The 14,334-nt window shown below is 41.2% G+C and overlaps 1 protein-coding gene across 1 annotated transcript in view; it reads left to right on the top strand.

Moving 5' to 3' along the window:
- The window catches only part of PHLPP2 (PH domain and leucine rich repeat protein phosphatase 2), a 30,517-nt gene that overhangs the window by 9,455 nt on the left and 6,728 nt on the right, over window positions 1-14,334 (top strand). Inside the window, exons 7-17 of the mRNA XM_048958642.1 lie at window positions 677-831; window positions 4,385-4,531; window positions 5,862-6,092; window positions 6,945-7,147; window positions 7,640-7,700; window positions 8,431-8,526; window positions 11,724-11,879; window positions 12,638-12,838; window positions 12,971-13,133; window positions 13,510-13,640; window positions 14,018-14,128. Of these exons, the coding sequence (XP_048814599.1) occupies window positions 677-831; window positions 4,385-4,531; window positions 5,862-6,092; window positions 6,945-7,147; window positions 7,640-7,700; window positions 8,431-8,526; window positions 11,724-11,879; window positions 12,638-12,838; window positions 12,971-13,133; window positions 13,510-13,640; window positions 14,018-14,128 (1,655 nt within the window). The remainder of the gene's footprint in view (window positions 1-676; window positions 832-4,384; window positions 4,532-5,861; window positions 6,093-6,944; window positions 7,148-7,639; window positions 7,701-8,430; window positions 8,527-11,723; window positions 11,880-12,637; window positions 12,839-12,970; window positions 13,134-13,509; window positions 13,641-14,017; window positions 14,129-14,334) is intronic.

The following is a 14,334-nucleotide window of genomic DNA, read 5'->3' as shown; positions in this document are numbered from 1 at the left end:
ATAGGGTTGAGTTAAGTAAAACAAGAGATCGTAGGTCAGCAAGGTAAGTGTAGTTTGTTCAGAGCTGCTTCCTTATTCCAGATTAAAGTACAATTAGCTGGTGATAGCTCAACACTGAAATACTCTTTGACCTCAAAGATATACCATGAAATATGGTACAAGTTGAAGTTGGTTGTAAACTCTTAAATGAAACAAGACCTTGAGACAGTGTATTTAATTAAAGGGGACCTGATGTTTGCAGAGACTGAAATGTTGCAAAACCATGTGAAGCTTTTTTCATTTTTAATATTTCTGATATTATACCCTGAACAAGCAAACAAAAGAAAGTCAGAGTAATAGGTAGGCTAAAGAAAGGTTCTGTAGACCATAAAGAGCAGAACCGCAATGTCAGCTGCTTCATTTTGCTGTTTACATCTTTGGAAGGCAGTCAGACTGCTTTCTCAGCGGTTTCCTTATCCACAGATACAGTTTTTTAGTCGTCTTGTCATGGAGTAGCAAGTCCCATAAACTCAAACTCCCTGGACTTGGTTTCCTGCTTGAACTCTACCTATGTTTGGAGGGTATATGGGGATTCTTCCATTTTTGTGGATTATTTACTGCTTGCAGTCTTTGGTTTTCCATTGAACTTCCATATAAGAATTGTTGCACAGCTGCAACTCTTGCTCCTTCCTTTCAGGTTGTGTCTATGCGACTTAACATGGTTGATCTTTCATGCTACAGTCTTGAGGAAGTACCTGAGCATCTCTTCTACAGTCAAGACATCACCTACCTCAACCTACGACACAATTTTATGAGATCAAGCGGAGCAGGCAGTCTTGGCTCTCTTTGCAGGTACGCAAAGAATTTTTATTTATTTATTTACATTTCGAGTTCTGGATGCGAGCATCCAGGGCTGAAGAGAAGGGAGTGTACTGCCTGTTGTTGTGGGACGGTAAAAGATTGATCTTAAGCGAACTCTAACAAATGAGGGAACTAGGAAGCAAGACTGAGCAGTGCAGGCAGGTATAAGCTTCCAGCAATTTACAGTATTTGTGAATTTCTTTTTACAAATTATTTATGCTAAATTTTGCCTGAGGTGAGCCTTGTGGAGTGGTATTCTATTTCTACTGGTAAGGTGAAAAACTAATAAACTGCTTGATAAATAGAGAGCATTTAGGGATACAAAATAAAGGTGAGGAAAAGCATAATGCTGCTGTTGCTGGTAAGAGTTTGTGGAAGATCTGTAAGATCCAACTTCAGTTCTGATTGTTAAAGTGCGTTTGGAATTGGCAGAGGGCCTGCGATGCTCCAGTTTTAGTTTGGCAACTTGAAATAGACTCTTAAGAGAGTGGGCAACGTGTAATGGCATGGAAGTGTATTGTAATTGTGTAAGTGAAAGAGTATTACTAAATTGGCTTTAAATGAATTCTGGAGAAACTCAATTCAGAGGAAGATTAGTTTGTTGATGTCTATATACTGCCCATTTTAAAAAAGATTTAAGGGAGTCACTGAATGAATTTCTAAAACCATTAGGAAGCCTGCAGTAATACTGTCAAATGGTGCTGCTTGGATCCCGTTGTGCTTTAGGGAAAATATATTTGGAGAAACTTGGCAGAGCTGCAGGTCTGATTTTTTTTTTTTTTTTTTTTTAATTTTTAAAATATTATCTTGAATCTCTAAATGCCTGTTACTAGGATATTTCATTTTTCTTCCTACAGAGTAGGAAGAAGTATCCATGAGTAAGAAAAAAGTTGCTTGTTTATGGGAATTCTTTGCAATTTCTTTGAGAACCAAGAAGAGTCCAATTTTGTTTTAATTCTGAGCTTGCTTAAGTATACTCAATATATTGTAATGCATTGTTACTGGAAAAGCTGTTGAAAATAATTCTAGCTTTTGTTTTCTATTTCTCCAAGTACATTGGATGATGTTAAAAACAGAGCTAGAACTTTTTTTATAAAATGTAGCATTGTTAGTTCACAGGATCAGCAAAGGGGCTTGACCTTGCATGTAAGTCAACAATAGATTTGGTATGTTAGAAACCCAGTTCTCCCTGGCATTGACTCTGTCAGGTGATAGAGCTGAAATCTGCAAACAAGCAAAAGCAATATATGGACTATTTCTGTCCCCAGACTGGCTCCTGTTTGAGCTGTTGTAAAAGAGGCTAGATCCCATTGTGACTTCGTTGCTGTGTTTCAGTATCTCTTTGTTGTTATCTCAGTATGCTCTGCGAGAGCGCAAACCAGAACTGAGGACCCATAATAAAAGGAAAACATGACTGCAGTAAATGAAATTATTGATTCTTATGCTGCTGTGGGGGGGGGGGGGGGAGGAACCAGTGAACACGATTTCAGGATTCTTACCACCTAAATAACTCATGTATACAGCTTGAATGAGAGGTTAGCAATCCATTCCTCTGTCTCTTACTGGTGAAGAATGTTGGTGAAAAGGAGAAGTAGGAAGCTTTGAAAGTTTTATGCCCCCCTTTGCGTTTGCTTTGATATCACTGCGGGAGGATGAATTCTAAAACCTGGTTAAGATGTTGCATTTAATGCCTTACCTCTTAAGGGCAATTTCTCACCAGTCTGCTTATCTCAGAAAAAAGAGCTGCTTAATTTTAGGAACAGGTACCATGTAAAAAGCTATCGTTGAATTCCTGAGAAAGCAGTTCCAGTATTTGCTGATTCCAAAACCTGAGAACTGCTCTAGATCTCTTAAAATGGAACTAATTTGTATGAAAGGTAGCAAAGGTAAGAACTGGGAGAAGGAATATCTGCCTGCTGTAATTGAAGATCAGGTTCAAAATCATCTAAGGAAACTGTGATTTAACGAGAACGTATTGAGTATGTTTATTATCTGGATGATCACACTGTGGTCAGTGGCTCAATGTCCAAGAGCAGACCAGTGATGAGTGGCATTCCTCAGGGATCGGTGCTAGGCCTGGTGTTAATATCTTTGTAGCCGAAATGGACAGGGGGATCGAGTGCACCCTCAGCAAGTTTGCAGATGATACCAAGCTGAATGATGCAGCTGACCTGCCAGAGGGAAGGGATGCCATCCAGAGGGACCTGGATGGGCTTGAGAGGTGGGCCCACGCCGACCTCGTGGAGTCCAACAAGGCCAAGTGCAAGGTCCTGCATCTGGGCTGGGGCACTTTCAAGCACAGATACAGGTTGGGCGGAGAATGGCTGGAGGGCAGCTCTGAGGAGAAGGATTTGAGAGTGTTGTTTGATGAGAGACTCAGCGTGAGCTGGCAGTGTGTGCCTGCAGCCCAGAAGGCCAACCATATCCTGGGTTGCATCAAGAGAAGTGTGACCAGCAGGTTGAGGGAGGTGATTCCACCTCTCTGCTCAGCTCTCGTGAGACCCCACCTGGAGCACTGCGTCCAGTTCTGGAGCCCCCAACACAAGAAGGAAGGTGAATTAAACTTGTTTTATTTAATTATATGAAAACACTTCAAAATAAAAAGTGAAAACGGAAGGATCCTTAAAGGTCATTTAGCTCCAGCCTTGCCTCATGAAAAAGTACATTATGAACGAGGTATGTGTTTCTCTTTCAACAATGTGGTAGATTTGCAGTTGTCTTGGAAGAGTACATTATAAATTTCCTAAATGAATTCTTTTTTGATGGATTATGTTTGGGATGGCAAGGTTGTTACTCAAGGAAAACTGCTTTTGTTTTCCTTAGAAAGAGGGAGGATCTCTTTGAGGGGAATTTCTTGCATATTGCCCCAGCCTGTGCTCAGTTTCTTTCATGAATTTGGACCTGGCAGTTATAGGAGGGCAACACCTTGTTAAGCACAAGTGTGGGACTGTAGTGATTGTGAGAGCCGCCCCAGTACTTGCACACAGCTGTGCTCATGGTATGGCTGCCAAGCACGTGGCACTTCAGTGTGGAAATCCTTTCAAGGACCTCTGGGTGCTGATCCTGAGGCTGCTCAGTGCGGAGTCGGCACTTCTTTGCCATTCCATTTCACAGGTCTGCCAGGCCTTCTGTTGTACTTCCCTTAAATGGGTATTCCTCTCTTTTAATCCATTCTTAGAGTCATTCCAGTTAATGTATTATTATGCAACTTCAAAATTTAGAGTGTTACTCCAAATAATTATTGGAAGGTAAATTTTTTGAACTGAGAGCTTTCTTTTAGTTAATCATAGTCACTCAGAGAGAGTCTGTCAGGGATCAGGTTTAAAGGTTCTTGTCTGTTTCTGCAGTAAAAGCATGGTATTTGATCACTCTCAGCATTACCACTGAGATATGAAATATCAGTGGCTTAAAATAATATTTGTGTAAAAACTGCCATAACGATTCAGCTGACCATATCGTTGTGTACAAAGGCTTCAAAAGCCTTTGTGATTGTTTGCTTTGAGACTACGGATATTTGATAATTAACTGAAATTCTTGCCTCTAGGTTTTCTCAGTTGAAGAGCTTGAATCTGTCTCATAACAGACTGGGGGAATTTCCTGTATCGCTGTGTGAGATCTCTACTCTGACCGAACTCAACATGTCCTGTAACGGACTTCATCACTTGCCAACCCAGATTGGCAAGCTGCTGAAGTGAGTGCTTTTTTCTTTTCTTTTTTTTTCCTATGGTTATAAACCTTGGTGTTTTGGTGTAGCACAGCTGATGTAAAGGGGCTAATTACAGAAGTTTAAGTGCTCATCAACCTGTTAGTTCCAGAGACTGAGTGCTAGTTTTGACTTGGGTGGAAGGCTGAGACCCAAGAGGTACAGAAAAGTTTGTTTTTCTTTCAAAGTTAAGATGTTTACATGGTTGTCATTTGAAAAGTCACTGGTATATAGCAAGTCATCACTTGTGACTTCCTTTCTATTCTATTAGTATTTTAAAATAGCTGGGGTAAGCCAGATTTGTAACAATGGCTAATGGATTTTGCCTGTGTGGAGTGGCCTAGGAAGACACTTACATTAGTTACTGTGTCTTGAATCATAGGTGCTACCTTGCCAAACTAGACTTGAAGGCTTCTAAGCCTATGAATATATTTCCGTTGAAGCTTTTTCTGCTCTCTGTGGGGTTAGTTCTTTGTGGGTTTGTCTTTGTTGTGGGGTGACTTATGATTTCTTGATGTGCATCACATCTCTTGAGTCCTCATCCTTTATAGGGACGCATCATATTCTCAGAGTGCTTTTCTATCACTCTTGAGAAAAGTTCTTTGTTAGAACATGGTCATAAGAAAAGGATTGCACTTTAGAGATTGGAGTCTCAAAAGCTATGCAAATTTCAAAACAATTTATTTTGCTACCCTGGAAAATACTCCTCTCTAAATGGCTGGAAATGTGTATAAGAAATGTGTTAGCATAGCTTTAGGGTGGTAGGAGTTGTGATTTAGCTGTGCTGTAGGTGCAGTTGCTGTAAATGAGTGCTGTAATAGTGATATTAAACTGCAGTGGTGGTGTGATGAAGATGTCCATGACTTAATGTTTCTGTTGTTACTGTGGGATGGGCAATCATGTAGGCCTGTTCTGTTACAGCATGCTAAATGGGTTCTTCTTAATTTGTAGAAAACAAATGATTATGTAAATATCCTTTGTTTACAAAGCAAGTGGAGATTTGTATTTTGCTTAAAATAACTTTTGAATTTTGGCACAATCAGAAGTTTGCCTCCTTTATAATTTAGGAATTATTTGCCATTGTGTACACACAGTTCCATGACTATAAAATATCAATGATAAAAGCACTCCAGTAACTTTATGTATACAATAATAAAGTTAACTGTTAGGTACCATTAAAAAATAACCACACACCACTCACTGAAAACATGAAATGTGACAGTCACTATTCTTCACTGAGTTACTTAATGTATTTTTTCTTTTTTGTTGTTGTTTTTTGTTGATTGGTTGGTTTTTGTTTTGGCTTTCACTTCTGTAGTCTCCAAAGCTTCTGGCTTGATGGGAATTTCCTCACGTCCTTACCAGAAGAGCTTGGAAGTCTACAGCAGCTCAGCTGTCTTGGACTTTCCTTCAATAACTTCTGTGAGCTGCCAGCGATTTGTGAGAAACTCACAGTTTTAGACAAAATAGCCATGGCAGGGAACTTGCTAGAGAACTTGGACCTTACAGTGCTGAACCGCATGAGTCACATCAAAAGCGTGGACCTGAGGTAAGAGTAAACGTGTGTGTGTGCATCTGTATCCATGTAGGGGAGTGTGTGTGTACCTGTGTATCTATTTAGGAGCGAGTGTGTGTAGGTACATGTACACAAAAGAAACAGAACATCACTTTCTATTTACAGTAGAGAACTGTGTATATTGTAGTACATTTTCCCATGTTGGTTTTTTTTCCCACTTAGTGATTCTTTTTACTTCAAGGGAGTTCTATTTCTGAGGATGTGCAGGATTTGTTTAGAGAAGCAAGGTCAGCTGAGCAGTGCACAAAACTACTGAATGATAGAATTGTTTTGGTTGGAAGAGACCATGAAGATCACCTAGTTTCCAATTCCCTGTTGTGGGAATTTGAGAATGTCACTTAGTACTCTAAGTTCCTCTTTTAATATTGTTATTGTGAGCTCAGTAGCTCTTTGATCTCTCTTAGCCTTCTGTTGCTTCTTTTCCTCTCTAGAGGTATGTTCCAGATCCTCCAGGTTGCCAGTTGCAGAGTTCTCAGAAAGGGACAAAGAATTTTTTGTCTGTAACAAGGCAGTGTATTATCTAGTCTCTGCATTTGTATGTTCTCAGTGTTAAGAAAGCATCCGTTGATCTGACTCGAAATTTATAGACTGTGGTCTTCAGAATTTCTTGAACACTGGGAAGTGAGTAGAACTGCTTCACCTAGCCATGTGGACAGGAACTGTTTTTTTTCCACGCTTAGAGACTGAAATCCATTGTTGCTACTCATACACCTCGCTGTACTTGGAAGAAAGCCTGTGCTGGAGCTCTTCCTTTCTCTTTTCTTACTCATGTACGGTGTTCAGTGTTCTGATTTCTGACTCTACCTCTCATTTCTGAGTGTTTAGGCTGAACAACCTGAAGAGAGCAGCAGCTGACACTCTGGAGGGGAACAATTCTGTGATTTACATGGATTTGCGAGACAATCAACTGACATATCTGGATGTGAGCTCATTGGGTAGCCTGGAGCAGCTGCACTGCGAGCGGAATAAGCTGAAAGAGTTGACACTGAGTGGCTTCTCCCTTCGGGCTCTGTATGCCAACAACAACTGTACGTGTCCTTATGTTCTACATATGCCTTCTTCCTTCAAGCCCTGGGAACAAAGGAAACAACATCTCCTCTCACAAAAAACGCTAATGTTTACTGATATTACTGAGAGCATAGGTGATGGGGCTTCTGAGGTCTACTCATAGGGATCGTATTATGGATATATGCACACAGGCTGTGTAACAGCAAGAGAATATAGTGCTGAGTTGCCAACCAAGGTATTTGCCTTCCAGTGAGAATTGTTTGGGAGTCCACACGTAGAAGTACTGTTCTCCTTTATTCTGGTGTTCGTGTGGCAGACAGAGCTGGACAGCGAGAAGCTGTGCTGATATATGATAGATGTATGAAGTTTGAACTCTGTCTTAGAAAAGATGAGTAGAAACATTGTGTCTGCAGAGTAAAGACTATCAGTGTCACTTACTAGCTAGTCTGTGTGCTGCTTTGCTGTTTTCCTTCTGAGCTCTGCGGTAATATTTATTTGCTTTATTTCATCAGGTCTCACATCTGTCAGTGTTTATCCGGTTCCTGGTCAACTGACATGTCTAGAACTTGCCCAGTAAGTGACTATACACCACAGAATATAAAGCAAATATCTGAACAATTTTGGTATTTTCTGCAGACATTTCCTGGAACTGTTATGCTTTTGAAAGAGTTGAGAGCAATTGAGAAAAGGCATTTCATCTTCATAGTAGAACTGGAAAGCCCAGTACTGAAGAATGATGAAATTGTTGCAGATCAGAAGCTCCTCTGAACTGTTTTCACCTATCTAGGTGATTGGCTGTCCTTCAGCTGTAGGCTATAATCAGCAAGACAGACCAAATAAGGACCACTGAACCTGCAAGAACTTACTAGGCTGAATGGTGAGAATGTGCAGGGCAAATATTTAGACTGTGTGCTGGTGATCATGACTGCTGTCTTCATTTCCTATGTCTGCCCTATAGTAACAGGATTGTCAGACCTGTAAAATAGGGAATCTGATCACCTGCCACCTCAGTTTGGATTTGAAGCATGTTAGCTGGGTAGCATAAGGTGGCTGATTCTGCTATATTGGTGCTTGAAAGAAAACAAAAGTATGATCATCAGAGCCTTGCAACAGTAATTCCTACCAATCATACTGCATTATGCAGCTGGCCAAGAGATAAATGCCGTGTGAGTAGCTCAGATACTGTGGTGCATTTTTTGCCTATTATTTTTCATTTAGCTGTCAACAGTGCAGTGCACTGTTCAGACAGGGCATATGCCTTATCAGGTGTTGGTATCTAGCTTTTTCCCCTTGCTCTTCTCAGCAATCAGCTGCAGTGTGTTCCAGATTGGGCCTGTGAAGCAAAGAAACTGGAAATTTTGGATATGAGCTACAACCTCCTTGTGGAGCTCCCATCAAGGTCAGCAGACTATTTTATTGTACATATCTGAACATCCTTTTATGGGGAGCTGAGTGGAAAAAGAGAAGCAGTGCTATTCCTCTTTATTCCTTGTTGTGCAGATAGAGAATCTACTTAACTTTTCTGTGAAGTTTCCAAAGTACTTTGCATTCATGTGTTGAAAGAACTGACTTGCAAATTTTGATTAACAAAGACCAAATAGTTCTATCCTTTGCCAGAAGTTTGCACCTGAAGTAAAACACACTGCTATGAATTAACTTTGTGTTACAGTAGCATCTGTGAAGCTCAACTTACAGATGAAGCACTAACATACCTTATATCACTCCAGAGTTTTCACTGGTTAAATAAGAAGATACTATGTAGTTTATAGCAAAGGCAGCTTTCACAAACATCATAAGCCAACTCCTTTCTGCCTGCTCCCATTTCAGCTTCTGCAGCAAAGTAGTAACTGGGAGCCAAGAACGAATATGATTTTATAGTATTTTTTTTATTTTACTGTTTTGTATTTATAGTGACTTCTTCGAGGTACAAGGGATATTGTGGGGAGAACCAAAGCCCAGATGTTCTTGGCTGAGCATGTGTTTAGTAGAGAGTGTGGTTGTAATGAATGAGAGTGTCTTTGTCAGCTATGTTGAAATGTGAATGCGATGCTAGATTACAGTGAAGAAATGCAAACGGTTGAGGTAGTTAAAGCAGCAGGCATAGGAAATGTTCTTAGCAATGATGCTCTAGTGGATGTAAGAGACAAGACTATGTGCATCAAAGGCAAGAGAACGTATAAATTTACCTTTACTGATGGATGATAGAACCGTGGAATGGTTTGGATTAGATGGAACCTTAGAGATAATCCAGTGCTACCACACTTCCGTGACATGGTAGGAGACATCGCCCACTAGATCAGGTTGGCCAAAGCTCTATCCAACCTCACCTTGAGTACTTCCAGGAATACTGAATTCACATTATCTGGACAGCCTGTTCCAGTCTCACCACTCTTGTAGTGAAGAATTTCTTCCTAGTATGTAACCTAAAACTACCCTCTTTTAGTTTAACAGTTACCACTTGTCCTGTCGCTACAATCCCTGATGGAGTCTTTCCCCATCTTTTCTATTGGCTCCTGTAAATACTGGAAGGCCTGTGTAAGGTCTCCCTGGAGCCTTCTCTTCTGCATACTGAACAACCCCAACTCTCTCAGCCTGCCTTCATAGGAGAATGCGCCAGTCCCTGGTGATTTTGATAGGATCAAGTGTTGGGTCCTCACAACAACCCCTCAGGCAGCCCTGCAGGCTTGGGGAGAAGCAGCTGGAAGGCTGCCTGATGGAAAGGGACCTTGGTGTACTGATAGACAGTTGGCTGAATATGAGCCAGCTGTGTGCCCAGGTGGCCAAGAAGGCCAATGGCATCCTGGCTTGTGTCAGGAATGGTGTGGTGAGCAGGACTAGAGAAGTAATCCTGCCCTGTACTCAGCATTGATGAGGCCTCACCTTGAGTACGGTGTTCAGTTCTGGGCACCTCAGTACAAAAAGGACATTGAGGTGCTGGAGCAGGTCCAAAGAAGGGCAGCAAGGTTTGTGAAGGGCTCGAAGAATATGCTCTATGAGGAGAGACTGAAGGAACTGGGGCTGTTTAATCTGTGGAAAAGGAGGCTGAGGGGCGACCTTGCTGCTCTCTTCCAATACCTGAAAGGTGCTTACAGTGAGGGTCTCTTCTCACTGGTGACAGGTAACAGGATGGGGGAAATGGCCTTAAGTTGCACCAGGGTAAGTTTAAGTCAGATATTAGGAAACACTTCTCTACATAAAGGGTTGGAATTGGTTGAAGGCACTAGAATAGGCTGCCCAGGAAGGTGGTTGAGTCACCATCCATGAATGTGTTCAAAAACCATTTGGATGTGGTGCTCAGTGACATGATTTAGAGGAAGGTTGTTCAAGTTAGGGTAGTCTGGTTAGTTGTGTTTGGACTCTATGATCTTTAAGGTCTTTTCCAACCTGAGTGATTCTATGATTCTATGGCCCTCCTTTGGACCTGCGCTAATAGGTGCTGCTCCTTCCCGTGTTGTATAAAAAAGATCACATTTGAAGTGTGGTACACATAACGAATATGTGGAAATCAGACTCAAAATACATATTTTTAAAAATTCAAATATTTTTAGAGATTTTTAAGTACTGGAATTTACTGTGTCCACTGGGGATTTCTTCCTTGCGTGTCTGCCATCAACACTGTAGGTATATCTTGTTTCAAGTTACAACTTCACTAACGTGGACTTTGAGCTATCAGGGTTATCCAGCAGATTAAAGCATAAAAAAAGCCTTGCACAACAGGTTATAGATCACCATAAAGTTGTCTTTTAATCATCTGAAAATAGAACTGTACCAAAGTGGTGTCAATCAGTGTGAACAGAGAAGCCAGATCTGGATGAGTCAGCTTGAGTGTGGGAATTGGTGTATTTACATTTGAATAGCTTTTTGCCCAATGTAGTTAGCTGCGTTGAAATTTGACTAGGTGAGCTTCAGAGGTCTCTTCCAACCCAAACCATTCTATGAAATCAGAAAGCAGCTGAATTCATTGACCTATGTGGAGCAGTGCACTAATGCAGCTTTGGCATTTAATGCTTCAAAGCTGTTCTGTACAGGACTATCAGGTTGTAATTCCAAGTTATCACCTCCCTGAAAAAGGCAGGGTAGTTCTAGGCTGCATCCAATTGTGTTCAGGTGCCCTTTCTGAAAACATCAGTTATTACTTAATGGGGATCGCGGCCTTTTCAATAAGCACTATAATTCTGAAAAATGTAACAGCATCAGAAATATTACAGAAGTGCTAAGTAGTACATTAAAGTTCTGAATCTAAGCTGGCACAGGGGAAGCGCTTCTTTCTGCCTACAAGTTTAAAGAGGCATTTAAACCTATACTTTGTGGCTTTCATCTCTTCTTTGTCTATCTGAAAGAATGCTGGGTATGTGCACACAAACTCGAGTCTATGTGCAGTAGCACAAAGGGAAGTGCAGATACACTTTGAGCATAGAGTGACTGAAGCATCTTACTACATATTTCTGCTTTGTCATTGTTTGTATTTTATGGATTGGCGTACTTCAATTTTTCTCTGCTGTACAGTCAAATATGTGATTAAATATTCCCTTTTCCCATTCTGTGGATGGGGAAGAGGACTGAACCAAGCTGAACTAGCATACCCTCTCTTTCTAGGATCCTCAGCAGCTTGAGCCTTCGGAAACTGACAGTGGGGCACAATAATCTTCAGAGCCTTCCACCTCTTCTAGAGCACATTCCAATGGAGGTGCTGGACCTTCAACACAACCTGTTGACTAAACTCCCCGAGATGCTCTTTATAAAGGCTCTGAAGTGAGTGACAGTATCATGGGTATTCTGTGTTAGCCTTTGAAGCTGTGAAGGCTAGTAGAGATATTTGCGTGACTTTCCTTGTGAGGTGCTGTGGGCTTTATTGGTATTTGCATGAAAGATTATGATGAGGTAACTCAGGTCCTATGAGAAATCACCCAGTTGGTGTGAGAGAATCAGTCCATGTTAATATTTAATTACAGGAAAATAGATATGTGCCTAACCTAACAGCCAGCCATGGTATTAACTTCAGTTGCAACTGCTTCTAAGGTCTCATTACTGCTTGGCAAGTTTTGTCTTTAGAACAAATTTATTAATTTGGGAGCAAAGGAAAGCTGTACAGATTTTCAGATGTTACTGCAGAAATACAACAGGTCTCAGGAAAAACAGCAACAGAGACCCGTGCTGTTGGTCTATTCAGACTTGAGTCAACCCTTCTTAAAAGACTCAGAGTAAAAGTTTGTGTAGTCTTCTTCTACCTCTATTACCCACTTACTCCATCTATTTTACAGTACCCACTGTTTACTGTAAAACTGCATCTGCAGTGACATGTAGCTAATGGTCATTTGTGGACTCATAAATCTTAACGTGATTAGGGATGTTACGCTGTTGTCTGACCTGCCTGCCTACTGCTCTTTCTCCATCTGCATAGGCAATTTTATAGCTGTATAGCTACTTTTCCTGCTGTTAGTGGAGTGGTTTAGATGAAGTGGTATTTTTTGTTTTGTTTTGTTTTGTTTTTTTGCATTTGCTGTGGTTAGTCTCAGGTGCCTGAATGCATCTGCAAATAGCCTGGAGTCCTTGCCCTCTGCATGTACAGGGGAGGAGAGTCTGAGCATGCTGCAGCTGCTTTACTTGACCAATAACAACCTCACAGATCAATGCATCCCTGTCTTGGTGGGACACCCGAACCTACGGATCCTGCATCTGGCAAACAACAACCTTCAGACTTTCCCTGCAAGGTAAACACATGACTTTTGGTCTCATACCAATGAATTAGAAATTAGAAATGTCTCTGTGGATGCTGTATCTGCAGGTCCAGAAAGTGATAAATTCTGGCCTCTAAGACACAATATTCTATTGTTCCCTTTCAGCAAACTCAGTAAGCTAGAACACTTGGAAGAGCTGAATCTGAGTGGCAACAAACTGAAAACAATTCCCACAACCGTGGCAAACTGCAAGCTACTTCATACACTTATTGCACACTCTAATGACATCAGCATCTTTCCAGAGATCCTGCATTTACCTCATATACAGGTATTCTTACCTAAAAGGTAATGAGATATCAGGAGGAAGCTTGGGTAGGAGAATTAAAAGTAACTGCTAAAAGAGCAACTGAAGATCTCAATGTTTTGCGCAGTCAGCTCATGAAGAGGGCACAAAAAACATGTACAAGATCTGTTGCCTTTTTTAACTGACTGAAGATGGCTCAATTCTCATTCATCGTCACTGCCTGTGACCTTGGCTCATAGGTCATCATCATTTTCATGAGCTGTTTGTGGGATACAATTGGTAGTGGGATCATCTGATGTTAGCACAGAGCACTGGAATACCTGGTAACTGATCACATGAAAAAACAGAGAATATGTTCTTTGCCATCATGCTTTTTTTTTTTCTTTTTTCTCTACTTCAGATTGTGGACTTGAGTTGTAATGAATTAAATGAAATCCTAATCCCTGAGGCACTGCCAGCTACTTTGCAAGAGCTAGACCTGACTGGAAATGCAAACCTGGTGCTAGAACACAAGACACTGGATATCTTCAGGTGAGAGTCATGGAGTTGCAAAGCCAGTAGTGACAGGTATGGGAAAGGGAAAGTCTTCCAGGAGAGGAAATGGGATAGCAATGTATATTACACAACATTGTGTCATTTTAGTGTGCCCTGCCTCAGGCAGCTGAAGCTTTCTATCCTGTAGTAAGGGAAAGGGCTGGGTTCAAATCATCAGGGCAAAAAACTTCTCAAATGGAAGTTCTCCCAGCTGTGTCTGGCATGTTTATTCTGACATCTTCAGAATGCCAAGACTTTAAATTCCTCTCTTTGCTGCTGTCCAAAATTCTGGAGTGGACATGGTCCTTTGGAACAAGCTGTTCAGCATGGCGTCTAGGAGAGAAGAATTAATTTTTTTTCTTCTCTCTCCATAGTCACATTACCACACTGAAGATTGATGCTAAGCCCTCCCTCACAGCAGACTCAGCTCTCACTTCTACTTTTTGGAGTCATGGAGTAGCTGAGATGGCAGGGCAAAGAAATAAGTGAGTATCATGGTCTGCTGAACCCTGACACTTTGTCTCTGAGGTGCTAGGTGAAGTGCATTGCTAAGCATCCAAGCAGACATGTTTTGCTGAGTAGCTCATCCATTCTAATCTCTCTGTATCTCTTGCTTAGTGTCAACGTTGCTTACCCTCGTTTCTCATGCCTATCTTAGGACCCTTGGGCAAGGCTTTCCACTCTAGCAGAT

Source organism: Lagopus muta, chromosome 12 (genome assembly GCF_023343835.1).
Source record: "Lagopus muta isolate bLagMut1 chromosome 12, bLagMut1 primary, whole genome shotgun sequence".
NCBI classification, from domain to species: domain Eukaryota; kingdom Metazoa; phylum Chordata; class Aves; order Galliformes; family Phasianidae; genus Lagopus; species Lagopus muta.
The sequence above is the reverse complement of the archived record's forward strand: the minus strand, read 5'-3'. Positions and strand labels throughout refer to the sequence as shown.